General features: G+C 42.3%; 1 protein-coding gene across 2 annotated transcripts in view; it reads left to right on the top strand.

Annotated features, from left to right (window-relative positions):
* The window catches only part of epha4b (eph receptor A4b), a 401,770-nt gene that overhangs the window by 346,852 nt on the left and 33,057 nt on the right, over positions 1-21,861 (top strand). The window contains exons 9-11 of one of the 2 annotated variants that reach the window (XM_070883360.1): positions 7,398-7,515; positions 9,290-9,473; positions 10,876-11,061. In XM_070883360.1, the coding sequence (XP_070739461.1) occupies positions 7,398-7,515; positions 9,290-9,473; positions 10,876-11,061 (488 nt within the window). The remainder of the gene's footprint in view (positions 1-7,397; positions 7,516-9,289; positions 9,474-10,875; positions 11,062-21,861) is intronic. The other variant, XM_070883361.1, reaches the window with a different exon arrangement.

Genomic DNA, 21,861 nt, shown 5'->3' with positions numbered 1-21,861 from the left:
CTCCAATCAGTTTGCACCAGTATAAATCAGTTCGTTTTGATTTTTTTAGGTCATTTTTTTTTTCAGCCAAAGGGGGCATAAACCAGCCACCTATGCCAATTATGGCCATTTAGGGAAGTTTGGCCAGCTGAGAGTCACTCCAGCATATGTGGCCTCTGCAGAAAAACCTTTCGGAGAGTTAAGGAAATCGGCACAGGTAAGGAAATCGGTGCAGCAGATTCCTGGACACACAAAAAGAATTGAACAACACATAGCAGCAACTTACCTCCAATCCTGCCCCAAGGATGGAGAGAGAGAGAGCGACTGTGTGTGTGTGTGTCCGGGGACTGAGAATGGGACTGGACCGGGAGAATGGGGACTGAGAATGGCACCGGACCGGCAAACCCTTCGGGTGGGCTTGGAGGTAAGTTAATGCTATGTGTTTTTCAATTCTTTTAATGTGTTGGGAGCTGGCTGTATGCTTCACTTTGCAGCCTCAGCTCGCATTGTATCCCTGGTTACTATGGCAGCCTGATCTTTTTGGTGCAGATCAAGGCTCCACCCCTAAAACTAAAGGTCGGGTTGCACCACGCCAAAAATGAAGAAATCCAACGGGGAAACTTAGAATATTTTTTTTTGGCGTACTTAGGCCCCAAAAAATCGGCTGTAACTCTTCAAGTACGCCAAAAAAATGCTTTGGGGAAATTGAGCCCGATGTGAGGCTGGGAGGAGCAGCAGCCTCCAGGGCACTCCATTTCCACCCATTCTCTGCCGGCCCACTGTTAATGAGACATGGACCTCCTGCCAGGACCACGGACAACAGGGCGGCATATTCTGCCAACCAGGTGCCTAACGTCCGCTCGGGAGGTGGGGGGGCATCTACCCGATAGGGTATCGATCTGATCATATATAAGCGCCACATACAGTTAAAGTTTATTTTAATTTTCAGTTCCAAATAAATACAGTTCACTAGAAGGAACAGGAGATGTAACGCTATGCATACAGTTGAATAGAGCCATCGAGTGGTCAGAGATAGGTTTAATATAAAATCACTGTGTGCCCCAAGATGTGAACTGACATTTTGGATTAAAGCTGGAGATATGCTACAGACAACCTTCTGAGTTTTCTTCATCAAATTGACCATAAGCCATTGTACATCCCATACCATATAATCTGACAGCAATTGATTTTCTTGACTGCAAAGTGTAAGCTAGTTCCAGAACCATATAATATGTAGCACATGCATTAAACGACAAATCCAAGCACCATTTAAGATGCAAACCAGTGGACTATTCTAAATTGACCACTCGGTCTACAATTAACGTCAGCAGATAACGAAGCGTGTTTCACAGGCCTTGGATCATATATCATTCTGTAACACCTATTAAAAAAAAATGTCAAGTTGTTTAAAACTCCTCTTCAGAAGTGTTACAAGCTCCGAAGAACACAACTTATAGTTCGGCCTACTGATTTTCAAGTTTCATTATTCCTGCCGTAAAAAGAAATCAGGTGAAATCAACTTTATGAAAATCCATGCTACATCGGATAACGAACTAAAACACAATGGGCCAAAAATTGTGGCCTCTCCACCAAATTTCTTTTGACAGATCCTACGCAGAAGGACGTCCGTGCGGCAGAGATTGGGCTAACTTTTACGCTTGGTATAAGCAGGCACATAGCCTACTTTTACCAGCGTAACACTTTTAAAACATAGAAAATTGTAATTTAATCATTTATTTTTATATGATAAACCCTGTCCATTAAGGTAAGTTTATTTTTAACCCTATTAAAACACATTAAAAAATGTTTCCAAAAAGTGGTGTTTTTTGTCTAAAGCATTTAATTTCAATTAATTTTAAATATGTGAGGTGTTTATTTAATTTATTGTGCTGTGTTTCTCGTTTTAGGAGGGTATTCTCATTGATTGTAATGGGAGCTCATACAAATGGACTTCCCATTATTATCAACGAGAATACTAGATAGTGATTGGTGGTCCAACAGGTCTTTCCTCTGAGCTTCTCCCGATCGGCCATCGTAACTTTGGCAGATAAACGCATAAATGGGTTTTTCATTGATCTTCCCCTGAAATTCGGTCAGCCGCAAACAATTGAAAGTGTCTTCTACATCGATAATGCAGAGAGAAGATGAAGTGCTCACTACACTTGTGTGTACTATCTCTAAATCTGTTGCAATAGTGGGACGTTACTTAACTAATATTAATCCAGTATAGACCAGCTCTCTGTAAAGGTTTAGACCAATAGATCCTGATAACAAAGGAGGTATAAACCTTGAGGAATTTTCCTTTTCTTTTCCTTTATATATAATGCTTCTTTCATTGTAAACTATTTGACAGGTACATTTAGTTCACAAGTCAATAAACAGTGATCTGAAGAGAAGTCTTCATTCTTCATTTCATGGTCTTCTCCCCTTAGGCTAGGGCACGATGTTCAGATGTTTCTTCCTTCAGAAGCTCCAGAGCTTGGCTGCTCGAGAGTTGGATGATTAGCTGTATTTATGTCTCATTTATTCACAACAAAGTTCTGCCAACACATACAGCCATTATCTGTTCTTCCTTAGAGCAGATATTTATGTTCCAATTATCAGAGTTTCAACAATGAAACTTAGTTTTATCCAGACATTTGTAAATGATCTATTTTACCTCCTTCCCAAGTATTTTTTAACGGTTTTGTCAAGTCTTAATTGTTTTTTCTCCAAGGTTTTTAAACGGCTGTCTATCACATGACAGTCACCATGGATTCTTGTCTGACAGTTCAAAGGTACCACTCATGTTTTACAGTAAAAGAGAAAGTCATCCCAATATTATTGATCAAACAGAGTTTAAGCAGTTCTGGCAGTTCACAACTAGAATACAATTATTTTAAGCAAATACAGAATGCAACTATACCCTATATTAAGCAGTACAAAACATAATCACACATCATAACAATGCCAAACTGGGACAGGCAACTGCTTGCATCAAACCAGAAGTGCATTTCTTGGTTTAACCCTAATTGAAGAGTTCATTTTTCATGGGTGATTATTGCGTTTAATTGGATTAAAGTCAGAAGGCTTACACATCACAACGAGCTATGATATCAATAGAAGTCGGCTATTCATCACAATGCCTTCTTTAGATGAATGTGACCCTGTGCATACAGGAATCCTCATTTTGTGGCAAAAACCTCATCATTCAGGTCAGTCTGTTTTATACCATCAAATTTAGACGCAAATCAGCAACTAAAATAATTGAGACCCCGTCTACTAACACATTGGCACGTTTCTGTAGTTTTTGACAAAGTTTTGATTCTCATCCTTATTCCATTTGAATGTAGAACTAATCATGGATAAATACTCATGGATAAACTCAGTATTTCTCGTGAATTTTATTTTGTAACAGTGAGGCTAATGGCACTTGCCATTATTTATGTGTAAATGCTACAACAACTTCAGATGCGCGGTTAAGCATGTTGCTTGTTGCTGCCCGAGATGCACCACACCACCGTTAGCTTTGCGTGAACTGCATCGTGTTGTCTGCCTCACCATTGAAATGCATTGAACCACATGATGCTACTGTATTTGTGCGGTAGATACGAACTAAACTAACCACAGAAAGGTAAGTTTTTCTTCATTTCAGTGTAAGTACCCTATTAACTATGTGCTTAAATGTTAATTACTACCAGTCAACCTGTATTGGCACTGAAAATTAACTATGACAAGTGCGGAGTCTCATTCATTCAGTCTTTAATTGTTGTTGGAGATTTTCAAAATGTAACATTTTTTATTACATTTTCCTTTCTGTCCCTTTTTGCTCTTAATGTCTTAATCCAATCTCTTTCCCTCTCTCTTTTGGTACATGATTTGACATTGAATTCACCCACTCTAATTCATACTTCCTTCTCAGTCCTTGTGCTATTAATTTCACAATCTTTCAATCAGATTGAATAAGGAGATACAGAGTTGCTTGCCCTGTTTACTCAGGTCTCTCACTGACATGATCAGCTTTCACTTTTAGCAACTTGCCATACAAAATTTTAAAAACCTAATCATGTATGGGCAAGTCTAACTAGCGGCAGATGCTGTTAGATGCCCTGTACAGCAAATTATGGCCCATTGTATTATTTTGTAACCTATCACTAGTGCAGGAAAATGAATTAATGGAGTACGAATACACAGGCCAGATGCTTCACATGGCATTTTTTGTGGTTTTCCTGTAATTATTTTTTAAATGTACACAATTGTCAAAAAATAATGAGTGAAACTACACTGGCAATTTCAGATAGCTTAAAATTTGTGTCGACAAAATTGAATCTGAAAGTCGCATAGCTGTGTGTCGATAGGGTGCAAAGCATTCTGACCCATTCAAACTTTCCAGCAGCCAATCACAAATAACTCAGCACTCATTTCTGAGCATGAAGGATTCAGGTGTGGCTCTGTGGTAGCTCGCTCACTTCTGTGGGTTCAAGCCTCACTCCAGAGACTTGACGACCTAATCTAGGCTGACACTTCACTGCAGTATTGAGGGAGGGTTGCACTGTCGGAGGTGCCATCTTTTGGTTGAGACATTAAACCGAGGCCCCATCTGCCCTCTTGGGTGGACGTAAAAGATTCCAAGGCACTATTCAAAGAAGAGCAGAGGGAATTCCCCCCGGTGTCCTAGTCAACGTTTATCCCTCAACCAAAGTCACTAAAACAGATTATCTGATCAATATCTCATTGCTGTTTGTAGCACCTTGCTGTATACAAATTGGTTGCCATGTTTTCCTACTTTACAACAGTTGTACTACAGAAATATTGAATTGGCTGTAAAGCATTTAAGGATGTCCAACGGTCATGAAAGACGGTATATAAATGGATGATATTTATTGTCTTACTCTATGGACTAGAATTTCCTATGGCTTCCTGCCTGGTTTCTCAGTAGTATTGGCCATTGTGGGCGCTTAAAATTCCCTACCTGTGTTACGCCGGTGGTTTCGAGGTACCACTGGGGAGCAGACCGCCGGCTGCACTGTCCTGAGATCACCCTAGCACGATATTTGGGTCAGCGATGACCCGTAGGTGAGTATGAAAGAAACGCCCATGAGGATCAGTGGAGCTGGGCGATAGGTGAGTAGTTCTGCAAGAAAAACGTTAGTAATTGCTTCTAATTATTTTAAAAATCCGTTGTGGTTATTTAGTATAAAAGGGTCTTGGAAATGTTTTTTTGATTTTTTAGGTGATGTTTTTTGAAACATTTTTATTGTTTTTCTGCTGCTAGGGAAAACTTGCAGCCTCAGGGTAAATTTTTATTGATTTTTAAATTTATTACTCATTTTGTTTAGGAACCGCCCAATTGACCCTAAATTGCACTTTTTCAGCCAGAATGGGGGTGCAACGCCCATGTTTTTCACTCAGCGGATTTAAAATTTTTGGGGGGGGACGTTTTCACCAGCAATCTTTTTGGTGGCGATCAGGCGCTGGCAGGCTGACAGGAAATTCTAGCCCTATATCTGAAATAATTTTCTCTCAAGTCCTTTAAGCCATCATGTTATTGTCTCAACATGTAATCCTCCTTATTTTCTATTTCATTTCGTTCCAAGATGTCAGAAAGATCTGTCCCCTTTTCCACTATGACTGATGCTGCTCCTCGGAATGGGCAGAGTGAAAATAAATAAAGCAGCAAGAACAGATTGGCCGGATTTTCAGTTGATATCTGCTGGCCTTTTTCTGCTACATTATTTACTCCCTTCCAGCTGTCCCACTCTGGCTGCATTATTTACTAACTCTGAGTTGGTAACATGGCAGATGGGTTTGTAGAAAAATAATGAAGGGGGTGAAGGTTTAGCCATTGTGAAGTTAATGGCGCATTTTCAGTTATAACATGTAGTGGTTTAATCTCCTCCAGTAGCCCACTAGTTAACATATTGTGTGTGAGCTATTTTAATGCAGTTATCGACATATTTATTTGTAATGAATTAATGACTGCATGAAAGTAGTACACAAAGGAACTTCATAAATATGATAAACAGTGCCAGAAGAAATCTTCCCCCATGTGCATTACGATCTTCCTGGGCTGAGGAACTGGTCTGGATTAAAGTACTGTATCTTTATTAATGAGTTTATGGATTTTCAGTTTTGCTTTCCAACATTTCTGCTTTTGAACATTAACAACTTAAAGAACCTCACAACCCTTTGTCATAATGCAGTTATCAGAGACTTCTAAACCCTAATTAATTTCTATTCATTGTCAGATAATATAACCAGCTTGTGACCCAAGAGCAGTCTTTGTCCGCATCTCGAGAATAAAATGGGTACTGTCTCTAGCCATATCTTCCTCAATCTCTTTACAAAATCTTTGTTATAATGTGTAAGAATTGCCGGAAATGTATTCAAGTGAATTCATATTTATTCATCTGCAAGAGAGGGCATTTTATTTTGCCAAATAAAAATCAGCAAACAATACCTGAAGCCAGTTCAAACCATTAAATGTTAAAACATTTGAAGGCTGGCTCAGTTGGTAGCTTCGGCATTAATACATTGTAAAAGAACATAGTTTATTCCGCTGAGTGTTGATGACACCATTGGGGGAAATGGTTCTATCAGAGTTGAGCTCAATCTGAACAAACACACACTCACTGCAGAAATAATACAATCACACTGGGTAATGACTGCTGTTATTTGGTTTCCTTACACTGCAGAGTTGAATGAATCCGTCATGCCAATTCATCTGATAATGTCACCCGTACTTGCTGTTTAAAAATAACATTTCAAAACTTAACAGAAGTGGGAAAAATAGTGTTGCAGTTCGTGTTTATTTTCTTAAGATTTGATGTTCTTCAAGCTAAGCAAGATTTGGAATGATAATGAGAACGCTCGACTGTGCAAGTTTCAATGGGAGGTAGTCAAGGAGTGACTAAAACCTCCTGAACACATTCTGATGCTCTAAGGGACAGCAGTGGAGATGATAAAATTGGCCTCAATGCTTTATTTTCTGGAAGAATAGTAAAGCCAACTACTGTTCCTACTCCTGATCACTCCCAAATGAGCCTGTTGGTAAGTACATGTGTGTGGATGTCAGTTGAGGACAAGATTGTGCTTGACTGATGCCGTGCCATTCCCTCGATTGATCCAACACTCACTGCGTAGGCTCACACAAAGGAAGGCCCTTTGAGTGAGGTATTGGGAAGGCTAGTACAGCTGTGCATAAGTCACTGCCCATAAGGAAAGGAGGAACAAGGGGAAAAAGCCAGGAGGAGTAATTTTTTTTTGGACTTCATGATTCCCCATTTGGGATTATTGTGTGCTGTTACATAGATTACAAAAACACAAGCATTGGCAGAGCTGTGCCTGCTACATCTGTTAAACCGATGACACAACTGCAGGGAAAAGAGAACATTTTCACTGTTGTCATTCAACAGCATCTTCTTTTATTTGCTCTAAAGGCACTGTGGCTACATCAAAGCCAAACAAGACCCAGATGAGGAAAAAATGCAGTTCCATCATGGTCAAGGTAAGATTAAAGTAAAATGTTCAAATGAGGTTGCATCCTGTCCAATTACAGTAGAATAGAAATGACCTAACTGAAATCCATGGACAGCAAAATTGGGCGGGTGTTTCACATAATCCCCTCGGTTTCTCGCCAGACGAGTTAGGTTTAAATTGTCCTCATTGATTACCTAATTTTTTCCACTTTGGACAATCAATTATAATTATGGAGTAATTGCATCTGCCACTGATAGAACCATATTACAAGTTACAGTGGTTTTGATTCACTGAAGATGCCAATTTGCCCAATTCTAGATATTCAGCAAGGGATAGAAACCGAATGGATTGCTCTTCCAATTTTATTTTCCTGCTCCAGTATGATGACAATAGACCAAAATCAATCATTTTTTTTAGGGTGGGAAGGGATTTCAAATCTGTTCTAGCCATTTGATTTAATCCCCAATTAGGATATTGGGCATGTATAATATGGATCTGCATTATTACAGATATTTTGTCACAATCTACATGCCAGTACTGATGAAAGCCTCTTTGACAGTCAATAAAGCTGCTTAATTTGAATGATAAACCCTGATTAAGAAGCCCACCTTTTGATCGCTGTGATTTTGACAAGACATTTTGCTTGCATTTTATGGATTTGCAAAGGGTAGGTCATGCCTGACAAACTTGATTGAATTTTTTGAAGAGGTGACTAAAGTAATGGACAGAGCAATGTCTATGGATGTTATTTATATGGACTTCCAGAAGACATTTAATAAAATACCTCATAAGAGACTGTTAGCTAAAGTTGAAGCTCGTGGAATTGAAGGAAAATTATTGACCTGGTTAGGAAATTGGCTGAACTGGAGGAGACAGAGAGTAGGTACTCTAAGTGGCAGGATGTGACTAATGGGGTCCCGCAAGGATTTGTGTTGGGGCCTCAGCTATTCACTGTATACATTAACGACTTAGATGATGGTTTAGAAAGCCACATATCCAAGTTTGCCAATGACACAAACATAGGTGGCATTTTAAGCAGTGTAAATGGAAGCATAAAATTACGAATATCAATAGATTGGGCAAAACCGTGGCAAATGGATTTCAATAAGAGCAAGTGTGAGGTCATCCACTTTGGACCTAAAAGGATAGAACAGAGTATTTTCTAAATGGTGAAAAGCTAGAAACATTGGAGGTCCATAAAGACATAGGGGTCCATGTACGTAGATCGTTAAAATGTCATGGACAGGTACAGAAAATAATCAAAAAGGCCAATGGAATACAAGGAGTACTGTGCTCAGTTCTGGGCATCGCACCTTAGGAAGCATGTGTTGGCCCTTGAGGGAGTGCAGCACTGATTTGCCAGAATGTTACCTGGTCTCCAAGGATTAAATTACGAGGCGAGATTACACAAACTAGGGTGGTATTCCCTGGAATTTAAAAGGCTAAGGGCTGATTTGATCGAAGTTTTCAAGGTAGCAAGCGGACCTGATAGGGTTGATAGAGAGAAACTATTTCTGTTGGTTGGAGAGTCTAGGACTAGGAAGCATAAAGCCAGGCCTTTCGGGAGTGAAGGTAAGAAACACTTCTACACGCAAAGGGTGGTAGAAGTTTGGAACTCTCTTCCGCACATGGCAATTGATGCTAGGTCAATTGTTCATTTTAAATCTGAGATTGATAGATTTTTGTTAACCAAAGTTATTGAGGGAGATGGGGCAAAGGATATGGAGTTAGGTCACAGATCAGCCATGATCTCATTGAATGTTGGCTCAGGCTTGAGGGGCTAAATGGCCTTCTCCTGTTCCTATGTTCCCATGCATATGTTTTATAAGCTGCATATCCTGTGAACATTGAGGTCTCATTATGCACAGTACATCAATTCTGGTTTCTAAATATGTTTTTCTCTTTAATAGTCAGGTTGCCCGGGAGCAGAACCTATGTCCACCCACACACCTATGAGGACCCCAATCAAGCTGTTCGAGACTTTGCAAAGGAAATTGATGCATCCTGCATTCGAATTGAAAGAGTTATAGGGGCCGGTAAGTAAACTACACATCGTAGAAAAGGGAGAATCTAGCAAGAAAGAAAAGGGCAGCTCTTTTCTTGTTTAGGTCAGTAAGTAGCATCCGAGGAGATTACTTTTATCTTCTTTCTGTACCTCAGTACCAAATCTGTACCACTCTGTCTTGCTCAGTACCAAGCTTGTACCGCCCCACTGTTTTGTTCAGTACTAACCCTGCACCACCCTACTGTCTTGCTCATAACATGCGGGTACCACCCTGTGGATGTGCCTATTTTTCACAAGCCTGGAAAACGAATCTCGGCAGACCACTTGAACATTCAGGGCAGCACTACCATGATCCCGTCCTCTTTGTACACACCCACACACACATAGACCTTCCAGCAGGAATGGCTGGACAAGCAATAGAAACAGGAACCTTGGCTGACTTTCCCATCCGGTTCCAGTGGTGCTGAAACCAATTTAAGTGGCCCAGCTGCTGCCCTGGCTGATACCAGCTGACTTCAGCAGAGGAAATTGATTTCTAAATGTAGTTCGGTCTCCGTGGGTCTGAACTATTCAGCATGCTGGCACGTTCATTTAAACAGCTGTGCTACAATTTCTGTTGCATTGTAAAAGCTGAGGATTCTGCACACATTTTGAGAGAGAGATTGATTGAGGGAGAAGGGGCACAATCAGGTAAATTCTCAGCACAAGATTTACCCCAGAGACCTATTTTTAAATATCTGCTAAGATGCAGACATTAATTAGATCTGACCTTATGCTGAAACCTCAGATTGGCTGCATAACACATTAAGTCCTAATCCCACAATGAACACCATCTTAATACTAATGGAACCACTGATGAACCACCAGTAGATTATGATGATTTCGCCAAATACTTTGGGGGAAAAATTCCCCTCTGGGGGGCACTATCGGGGCCAGTGTTTTTATCTGGGGGCCGGGGGGCCTACCAGCTGCCGCGAAATTGCACAGGAGTTAACGGAGGCGCGAACCCACTAGTAGCGCCCCAGACTGCTGTGCCTTTGGCAATTACGTCATCGCCATGCGCGGCGGCCTGTTATCATCCCGCAGCAGCCTGGCACTCCATTTCGGTACCGGACTGCAGCCATGGCACACCGTATCCCCGGTGGCCTAGTGGAGGCCTATCAAGAGCCACGCAGAGCTTGCAGCGTTCCTCCCTTCAAGCCCGCCCAAGAGGAAGTGTAGCGTGCAACATTGCGCTCCACTTCCTGTCAGGGGCGGTATACCCAATTTCGCTTCTGCGACGGGACTTCTGGGCCGGGCGCAAAATGTCCAACCTTGGAACGTTTACTGCCCCTAAACGGGGCGACGTGCAATTTTACCGCTTTGCCTTTTCTGGTTCACATAGCGTATTATATTTGAATGAGAACGACATCTCTCTGTATTTTTGTGACCAGGTGAATTTGGGGAGGTTTGCAGCGGGCGCCTGAAGTTGCCTGGGAAGAGGGAGATCTACGTGGCCATCAAGAGCCTGAAAGCTGGCTACTCGGAGAAGCAGCGCAGGGACTTCCTGAGCGAAGCGAGTATCATGGGACAGTTTGACAACCCCAACATAATCCGCCTGGAAGGAGTGGTTACAAAATGTAAGTATTTCGAACAGAATCACGTCTTGCAGAATATGAATTCCCCAGTTTTGGGGGTTTGTTTTTCAACAATATGCCCGGGATTGCTGGCAGAAAGTTCTGGTTTAATAAATGATGAAGCTAAGCAGGGACTGGGAATGTGGTGCATTTCCCTGCACGGAACAAGCGTCTTTCAATTGAGACAAATCGGCATTATAATTACGTCAATGAGACCCCTGACTTCAAGTAATTTACTTGGATTTGAGCACCCTGTACTACATAACACTCACTTAAAGGGGGATTACAATGTCTTTCGGGAATATTTGGAAGAGCCAGGAACCATCTGCTCAATACACTGCACTACACACCCTTGGCTAGCAGCTGCACGTTGAATGCTCCATCTGCTGCATGTCAGCTTGGTTTTGTTCTCCTTCCCTCAACTGCTGCTAGGGTTGCCAACCCTCCAGGATTGTCCTCGAGTCTCCAGGAACTGAAGATGAATCTGCAAGCAACCCAGGAGAAAAATCTTGGGGGCATTAAAGAAATTGTGTGGCTTTTTAAAAAAATAACTTTCTTTGAACACTTTCATTTTGTAGCCTTAAAAATATTGGGGATGGGAAAGTAGGCTGTTTGAGTGGGCAGGGCAGTTGGAGGTAGGAGGTCATGTGATGAAATCTCCAGGAATATAACCATCCAGAATTGGCAACCCTAACTGCTCCTTTCTGAAAAGCGCAGGCTCCTTACTGTGGTGTGGGCCCCATGGGGAACTGGGTGGATCCCGATATCTCACTCATGTCTTTGTACATGAGCCTAAATGGTGAGGGTCAGTGGGGAATATTCCATTATGGAGGTGGGCATCGCAAACCCAATCCTACCTCACCTGTGCACTCCCAGCAAGCGTAGAAGTTAGCAACCACAGCCACTTGTCCCTACCTTAACTTAGTGGCATTGAAGTCAGTGGTAGCACCCCTACTGTTGCTCTGGTTAAGTTCAGCTAACTCAGTACAGTATGTAAGTGCTAAGCCTTTGTTTTTTGTGCAAATTGAGATGAGTCACAAGATTAAGAGTAGCAGACGGGATGACATCACATCGTGGTTACATTCATAGAAAGATAGCGCAGAAGGAGGCCATTTTGGCCCATTGTGTCGGCGCCGGCCGACAAAGAGCCGCACGGCCCTCGGTCAGCAGCCCTGAAGATTACATATAAACCTATCAACAATGAACAATGGTGGAAAGGTAAAGAGCACCCAGCCCAACCAGTCCGCCTCACACAACTGCGACACCCCTTGCACCGAAACACTCTACACTCCACCCCAACCGGAGCCATGTGATCTGCGCGAGGCTACCCAATCAGAAGCAGGTTCTGCAGGGCAGGATTGATCACCGCTCTACTCGTGACTCATGGCACGTACTAATTGCTGGCTATAGAAATCAAGATGGACTCTTGCACATTAGTTTAAAAACTCGATGTTGGGTTTGCATTTTGAACGCATTGTTTGAAAGATGCAGCCTTGTCATTGGCATATTTCATAAAAGCAACAAGTATTGAGTAGCTTTAGACCTCAGATTCAGAATTGAATCATTTTAAATTGGTTGCTGATTGTTTGAGACTCCACTAATACTCCAGGGCCATGGATACTCATTCACTACCAAATTAACATACACCCACTACTATGCCATCAAACAGCAGATGTACACCTTCATCCTCTCTCCCCCAAGTAGGTTACCAGAGCCCAGACACATGCCAAACCTCCTCGTCTGCAAAGACCAGCAGGAAGAAACCTCGGTCACAAATGAAAAAGGTATCAATGGCCTGGAGACTTTTTGAAGCCACAGCCTGCCACATTACGACCACTTTGGAGTAGTTCTTCTCATTCATCACCTCACAATAGTTTAGTCTGCTCATAGCGGCCGTGTTATAGCGTCCAGTGGTGAGTGGTGGTACTGACCAGTAAAGCTGAAAAAGGCCACCACAACAATAGCAGAACCGCACGGATAAAGGTTTTAAACAGTTCTATATAACTTTATTGAAGGTATGATGCATGGAGAGTTTACGTTGGACGGTTTGGAATTTCAACCCTTTTAGAAACTTTTTGAATGAGATTCCTCACACCCCCTCCCACTACAAGACAAAGCTCCTGTCACACTAAACACATTTGCAATTGTTCATAAAATATATTGCGTTAATTAATATTGCACTTCAATCTTTTATATTTTAGGATTGGTTAGTTTGGGCATTACTGAATATTTATTTTCCGTGTGCTGATTAATGAACTGTGAATAGATTACAGGTCCAGTCTCGGAGGCCTTTTGGCATACGGATCAAAATAATCGTCATTTAGGCTCGGCTTTGAATATGTAATTCTGATTAATATTAACAATTCAGATAAACACAGCTAATTAAATGGATTGAACTTTGTCACGTTATCATGAATACTCAATTGAAGACCTAGATTAAGAAGCACATTTAAAAGGATGAAGATACATACATCTTATGAAAAGATTATAAATGTGCCACAGAGAGGTTTAGTGTTCAGGCAATAAAATGAGATTGTCTTTTTAACAATTAGCAGATTTGAAGCTTTCAAAGTGACAAAGCAAGGTTATCCCCAAGTGAAAATTTTGAAATTTGCTCTATCCACATGCCCGCTCCTCTCCTTCATGCAAAGTTTAAAGAGGGAACCAGACCATCAGATACACATTAAAAAGGGAACACTTAGAAAGAGATCTGATCAATTTGGAGGGCATTGTCACCCGTTAAAACTACAAGAACATGGAGCAAGGAAAGGTTAATTGTCCCGTCAGTCAACCCCCTCCCACAGACCACAATCTCCGCCGTGCATTTGCTAAAGCTCTGTAGGGAAGTGTCTGCAAAATATCTCCCCGACGTCCCAAACGAACCGAGGCTCCAAAATATCAGCTCCTCCCCACCAGTCTGCATTAAAAACAGAAAATGCTGGAGCTATAAAGCATCTGTAACTGGAAAAGACAGGTTAATGGTTTTGATCAATTCCAAACAGTTATATCTGAAACACGAACCTTTGTTTTTAGGATGTTGATGCATTTTAAGCATTTCCTGTTGTTCTTTTAGATTTCCAACATTTCTCAATTTTAACTCCACTACTTAGCACTGGTTGGTTGATTCCTATAGATCTCTTGGGCCTAGTGGTCCAGGCATAGGTGGAGTTAAGGTCGATGAGTTTAGGAAGGAGGGGAGAGGGGAACAGTCGGAGTGCAGATTTTGCCAACTTGGCAACCCCAGTAATAATGACGTCCTCCAATGCTACGTTGCCACCACATCAGACTCAAAGTGGCAACGCGGAGTAATTTACAAATTAAGTGAGTAAATTATTTGCAGTTGAAGTGACTGGGAGATGGAGCATGATCCCACCAACCCACCGCTGTCGCCACCACTGACTCCATGAGCCATTGTGATGCATTTACCCTTCAAGACGCTTCATTTCCTTCAGAAACCAAGTGGGTAATGAGATGTCACTGCATCACCAATGGATTTCCCAGTTAAAATCGTTCAGCCGTACACTCACCTCAAAATATATAAACTACACTGCAGTGATTCACCTAGCACCATATATGCTGTGCCCTAACAAACTTTTCCTGCAGCAAAAATGGATTTCAGAAGTAATTACTTTGTTCCATGTAAACTGCGGGGTGGGAAAGTGCCCTTCAGAAAAATGCCCTTTAGCGCCTCTAAGAGACGACAACGGGACAGTATGGCCTTTCTGACTGGGGGCAGGTGGCGAGGCTGACTTATCCGGAATTGCCCCCGCCCCCGGGGGCAGCGGGGACAGGTTTCGGCCACGCCCCTGTGTTTCTGCCCCGCCTGGCGCTCCGATCCCTTACTGCCCGGTGATGATCCCTTTTCCGCCCTGCAGGGGAAATTGGCTCGCCAAGAGCACGGCCACCGCCGGTCGGTGCCCCCGACAGATTCGCATGGCGGGAAGCTGCCAGTGGTTGGGCGGTGCGATGCCGCCACCCTTAAAGGCCGCTGGTTCGGCCGTGCAGGCAACCTGGCAGCCACTCTTGCGTGCCAGGCCGCTGGCCCAGCCGAACCGCTCCCTGGTGGCCCAGTGGGCTCCATGTAGGCCTCGTACCGTCCCAACCCTTTAAGTGAAGGGTACGGACATTGCAACGGATCAATGTGATGTGACACATCCGCATCGCACTGATAGACACCGCTCCACTCCCGACCCGATACTGCCTTCAAAAGCGCCCCAGAGCACTGGGAGGGGGTGTCACAGTTAAAGGTCTGAATTTTCCATCTCTTCCCTCTGACTCCACATTTTCCAGATAAATTTCCCGCACAGGGCAATTTCAGCCCCTGCATCTTTAAGTTTAAAAATACACCACGCAGTATGATCCAGCCAAGACTGTGCACTTGTGATTATTGTTAAGTAGTCTGTTCATATTCTGTATCAGCTTAATCCGACAAATTGTCTGGTTAACTGATTGAATAATTTAGGTTTTCCAAGCAAATTAAATAGAACTAAAAATATAATTGTCTTGATTACATCTTTTTGAATATAAAAGGCTGGTTAAGCTGTTAAAATATCATCTGAGCTGTAGTATGTGGCTGAGAGATAGCCTTTGAAGAGCATCAGTGGAAATATTTCTCTCGAGGCCTACTCCAATTCAGCGTGAATCTAAAAGGTGAAGGTTGACGCAGGAAGGTGGCAAGAAAAATAAAGTTTGCAAAAGGGGCTCATTGATGCAAACAATTTTCAGGAATTGCAAACTTCAGAGAAAGGCCAAGGCCTCGATATTCTTTATGGTTTCAAAATGTCCTGATGCTTCCCGTTGTGCGCCATCTGCAAAACGATTCTTCCCCTGACAGAGTTTGATGACAAACGGCCACAGAGGAACAGATTGATTGTCCAGCATGAAAATGAGCAATAAAGCCCTCGGGGGTTGGGAGAAGGGGCAAAAGATAAATCAGCCAGGATCCGAGGATGGCTACCCAGTGACGAGGAAAAGTACACATCAGCTGAGAGCAGAATCAGTTCTCAGCCATGATATTGCCGTAATTGCACAGCTTGCCAAAACTCGGGCGAGATTTAGGGAATTGCCTCCTGGGCACCCATTGCACAAACCGCCTGATTTTCATTTGAAGTGAAATTTGGGCAGTTTCTATTCTGGGCTGATGATCCGCAACGGCTGGATGGCAAGCTGAAAATCGACCCCCCTTCGAGACTTAAGCATGGAGAATAACCACCTGGGCAGGATTCAGAAAGCTGGCCAGTACCTGTGGAATTGCATCCAATGTTAGTCCGTGCCTTCAGGAGAGAAAAAAATGGGAGGAGAAAGATTGCTTTTTTATTAAGCAGATTCTTCAACAGTGGGGGAAAATTTCCTTTGAGTGCTAAGTGTTCACTGCGGTATAAACATAACGGAAATATTTTCCTGGCCGCTATTTCTAGCCAAACCACAAAACGTTTTTTTTTAAAGAAAGCTTTAAACAACAAAGAGAAGTCGACCTGCAGTCCACCTTCCATGGATATTTAGAGGCAGGTGAGGTGCAGCATTGATATTATTAGCTGCCTAATCTCAGACTGTTGCTAATGATCTCAAACTCCACAGTTGTACTTGGTATCCTCATGAAGCAATGGAGCATGAAATGATTTGCATTAGTTGAGAACAAGCCAATTCTACACTATTAATGATCATAATGTGATATTTCAGTGGCATCTTATCATGCTCCTGTCCCTTTAGGTTATTCAGTATTGTAAAGCAGAGACAATGCAAACAGAATCATAGGAATATATCAATTCACAGTATTACCAAAAGACTAGAACCTTATAATACTTTATTCTCAACAGCATTTGTGGTTTGTATTTCAACCTTTTGGCACTATTTACAAAGAGTCGCAATAAACCAAAGCATGAGAACTTATTTTTTTAATCTAGTCAATAACCGTTTTTATTTGAAATAAAAACAAATAATGCGGGAAACATTCCACAGCCTCTATGGAGATAAAAACAGAGTTAACGTTACAGGCCGATGACTTTTCATCAGCCTTAAGGAAGTGCCCCTAGATATAGTGGATGCATTAGTGGTCATTTTCCAACAATCGATAGACTCTGGATCAGTTCCTATGGATTGGAGGACAGCTAATGTAACCCCATTTTTTAAAAAAGGAGGGAGAGAGAAAACAGGGAATTATAGACCGGTTAGCCTGATATCGGTAGTGGGGAAAATGTTGTAATCAATTATTAAAGATGTAATAGCAGCACATTTGGAAAGCAGTGACAAGATCGGTCCAACTTAGCATGGATTTATGAAAGGGAAATCATGCTTGACAAATCTTCTAGAATTTTTTGAGGATGTAACTAGTAGAATGGACAAGGGAGAACCTGTGGATGTGGTATATTTGGACTTTCAAAGGGCTTTTGACAAGGTCCCACACAAGAGATTAGTGTGCAAAATTAAAGCACATGGTATTGGGAGTAATGTACTGACGTGGATAGAGAACTGGTTGGCAGACAGGAAGCAAAGAGTAGGAATAACAGGTCTTTTTCAGAATGGCAGTCAGTGACTAGTGGGGTACCACAAGGTTCAGTGCTGGGACCCCAGCTATTTACAATATTCATTAATGATTTAGACGAAGGAATTGAATGTAATATCTCCCAAGTTTGCAGATGACACTAAGCTGGGTGGCAGTGTGAGCTGTGAGGAGGATGCTAAGAGGCTGCAGGGTGACTTGGACAGGTTAGGTGAGTCAGCAAATGCATGGCAGATGCAGTATAATGTAGATAAATGTGAGATTATCCACTTTGGTGACAAAAACAGGAAGGCAGAATATTATCTGAATGGTGACAGATTAGGAAAAGGGGAGGTGCAACGAGACCTGGGTGTCATGGTACATCAGTCATTGAAAGTTGGCATGCAGGTACAGCAGGCGGTGAAGAAGGCAAATGGCATGTTGGCCTTCATAGCTAGAGGATTTGAGTATAGGAGTAGGGAGGTCTTACTGCAGTTGTACAAGGCCTCGGTGAGGCCACACCTTGAATATTGTGTACAGTTTTGGTCTCCTAATCTGAGGAAGGACATTCTTGCTGTTGAGGGAGTGCAGCGAAGGTTCACCAGACTGATTCCTGGGATGGCAGGACTGACATATGAAGAAAGACTGGATCGACTAGGCTTATATTCACTGGAATTTAGAAGAATGAGAGATGATCTCATAGAAACATGCAAAATTCTGACGGGATTGGACAGGTTAGATGCAGGAAGAATGTTACTGATGTTGGGGAAGTCCAGAACCAGGGGTCACAGTCTAAGGATAAGGGGTAAGCCATTTAGGACTGAGAAGAGGAGGAACTTCTTCACTCAGAGAATTGTGAACCTGTGGAATTATCTATCACAGAAAGTTTTTGAGGCCAGTTTGTTAGATATATTCAAAAGGGAGTTAGATGTGTCCCTTATGGTTAAAGGGATCAAGGGGTATGGAGAGAAAGCAGGAATGGGACACTGAAGTTGCCTGATTAGCCATGATCATATTGAATGGTGGTGCAGGCTGGAAGGGCCGAATGGCCTAGTCCTGCACCTATTTTCTATGTGTCTATGTTTCACAGGAATCGCTTTTTCATCTGCTCTCCTGAAGGCATTGTTTCATGTTGGTGTACAGTTGAACAGGCACCAGGAACCCTCTGGTACCGTGCCCAAGTATCCATTGCTGATGTGTGAACCTAGGGCAGCAGGCCATTTAACTATAGGAGTATCAAACCCAAATCTCATTCTGCCCTCACCCAATGTGCACAGTCCTTTCAGCCGGTACCACAGGATAGCAATCAGTAGCAGCAACCCTAGCTGTTTTCTCCTCTCCTTAATCCGGGGCCACTGAGGCCACCTGCAAAGACTAACTCACTGACTCTTGACAGAACTTCTGCACCTCTTGAAATAAATGTTGCAAAATGTGATTGGCCCAGCGAATTAGGGAATGTAATAGGTCACCACCAGGACCGAAAAACAAGGTTAAAGTGAAGTGGGAGTCAATTTATACACCTAATTCTCTAAGCCAATCACATTTTGCAACATTTATTTCAAGAGATGCGGAAGTTCTGTCAAGAGTCAGTGAGTTAGTCTTTGCAGGTGGCCTTAGTGGCCCCGGATTAAGGAGAGGAGAAAACAGCTAGGAATGCTGCTACTGATTGCTATCCAGTGGTACCGGCTGAAAGGACTGTGCATATTGGGTGAGGGCAGAATGAGATTTGAGTTTGATACTCCTATTGTTAAATGGCCTGCTGCCCTAGGTTCACACATCAGCAATGGATACTTGGGCACAGTACCAGAGGGTTCCTGGTGCCTGTTCAACTGTACACCAACATGAAACAATGCCTTCAGGAGAGCAGATGAAAAAGCGACCCCTGTGAAACCCTTTGTTTTGCACATTGGAAGAGAAAATCGGCCACGGTGTAAAGTGGGCTGCCAATTTGTTATCACCTCCTTTTGTACTACTAACGGTAACCAATTTCACCCCCTTTATTGTCAAAAACTGTGACCTATAATGATATGCTCACATATGTAGATTGACTTGCGATTGCATACATTGACCTGGATTAATACAATATCAATGTGCGTCAGTCCTTTTCATTTAACATTAGACACTTCAAATTAAGTCAGTTTAATTTAACAAGAAATAATTTAAAAATCTGATGCCCACTGCATTATATTCTAAACAGGAATTTTGGACAGAGAAGTGATTAATTCAACACAGAGTAACAGGCGAGGCAGTTTTGACAATTCAGATCAATTGTGATAATAAAACCTGTATTTAATGGCCGTCCTGCCGTAAGATGTCCCTTGGAAAGCCCTTCAGGCAGATTCGCTTGTCATTCTACACCAGCCTCAATGCACGAGTTCCAGATGTGACTTTGCCGGTTAATATATGCAAGAATCAATCGTCATTTGCCACCAAGATTAGAGTCCAATAAATTTGCATAGGCATGTTTGAGAGTTTGAAGTTTATTCTCTTACAGAGAATTAAGCTTTGTCTGCCGTTTTAAAAAAGGGCTGTGACATCTAACTATCCTGACCACTTCAGGTAGATTTATGATGTGTGCAACAGCTGTTGGCTTTAGGAAGTTTCTCTAACATTTTGAAGATTCCAGATTGTGCAGGATTTTGTAAGAGACTGTCATCATTTTTCTTCTTGCAAGACAGAAAACTGATTCCTGTGAATTGGGGGCATAAATGCTACATATATCAAATTGTGTTTTGTTAGAGAGGTACTGGTGATAACAGCTGTTAAAGTTTTAAAGTTTAAAACAACACCAAAGTACATGAATCATCATATAATCATAGAGTGATACAGCACAGAGGAAGACCATTCAGTCCATCTTTGAAAGAGCCCCCCAATTAGTCCCACTCCTCTGCTCTTTCCCCATAGCCCTGCATTTTTTCCCTTCAAATATTTATCCAATTCTATTTTGAAAGTTATTATTGAAACTGCTTCTACCAACCTTTTAGGCAGTGCATTCCACATCACAGCAACATACTGCATAAAAATGTCATCCCATCTTGCCTGTTTCTTTTGCCACTTACCTTAAATCTGTGCCCTCTGGCTACGTTGACCTCTGGTTACCGACCTTCTGCCACTAGAAACAGTTTGTCATTATTTACTCTTATCAAAATCCTTCATGATTTTGAACACCTATTAAATTTCCTCTTAACCTTCTCTGGTCCAAGGAGAACAGCCCCACTTTCCCTCGTCATTCCATGTTACTGGTCTCACTCATCCCTTATAGTAAAGCTCCTTTGCACCCTCTCTAAGGCCCTGACATCATTTCTAAAGTGATTTATAAAGGTTTAGCATAACTTCCTTCCTTTTGTACTCTATGGGGGTGAAATTGGGTGCCTTTGCGCCTCCTGTTAGCACCCTCCAGGGGCTTGTGACCAGGCGCGGTGATGACATCGACTCCCACCATATTCGGCGGGAGTTTTGTGGTGGCACTACAGCCTTGCACCCCGAGCTCCTTCGCCCGGAGATTGTGATGCCATCAGGAGCGATGCTTAAAGGCGAGGTGACTGAGGTAAGTAAAGACAAGGATCCTGTCTGCTTTTTTAATATATTTATTGCTTGAATGTCATATTAGCTAGCAGAATGCTCGTGTCATTTTCAGTGTTACTCTGTGTGTATCTTCTCTAGAGATTGGTAACAAGTGTCAGCCTTGGCTTGGTGGTAAAGCTCACCTCCGAGCCAGAAGGTTGTGGGTTCAAGCCCCACTCCAGGGATTTGAGCACATAATCCAGGTTGACACTCCAGTGTGTTACTGAGGATGTCCTGGCAAATAGTTTTTTCTCAACCAACATCAAAAACAGATGGTCTGGTCATTAACTCATGGCTGTTTGTGGGGCCTTGATGTGCACAAATTGATTGCTATGTTTCCTGCATTACAACAGTGACTACATTTCAAAAAGTACTTTAAAAAAATGTCAATCTTGGGATATGGGCATCAGTAGCAATGCCAGCATTTATTGCCCATCCTTAATTGCCCTTGAGAAGCTGGTGGTGGTGAGCCACTGCAGTCTGTGTGGTGAAGGTAGTCCCACAGTGATTTTGTCATAGTAGTTTGGTGGAATTGAGTGGTCAATTCAGAGTTACTGTGAGTCTGGATTCACATATAGGCCAGACCGGGTGAAAACAGCAGATTTCCTTCCCTAAATGACATTAGTGAACCAGATGTATTTTTATAACAGTCCGGTAGTGGTCACCATTATGATACCAGCTTTTTATTCAACAAACTAAATTTAAACTCTGCCATGCTGGGACTTGAACTCAAGTCTTCCGATCATTAGTTCAGGATTACT

The sequence above is a fragment of the Pristiophorus japonicus genome, chromosome 6 (assembly GCF_044704955.1).
Source record: "Pristiophorus japonicus isolate sPriJap1 chromosome 6, sPriJap1.hap1, whole genome shotgun sequence".
Lineage (NCBI taxonomy): Eukaryota > Metazoa > Chordata > Chondrichthyes > Pristiophoridae > Pristiophorus > Pristiophorus japonicus.
This window is presented reverse-complemented; position numbering and strand designations above follow the sequence as displayed.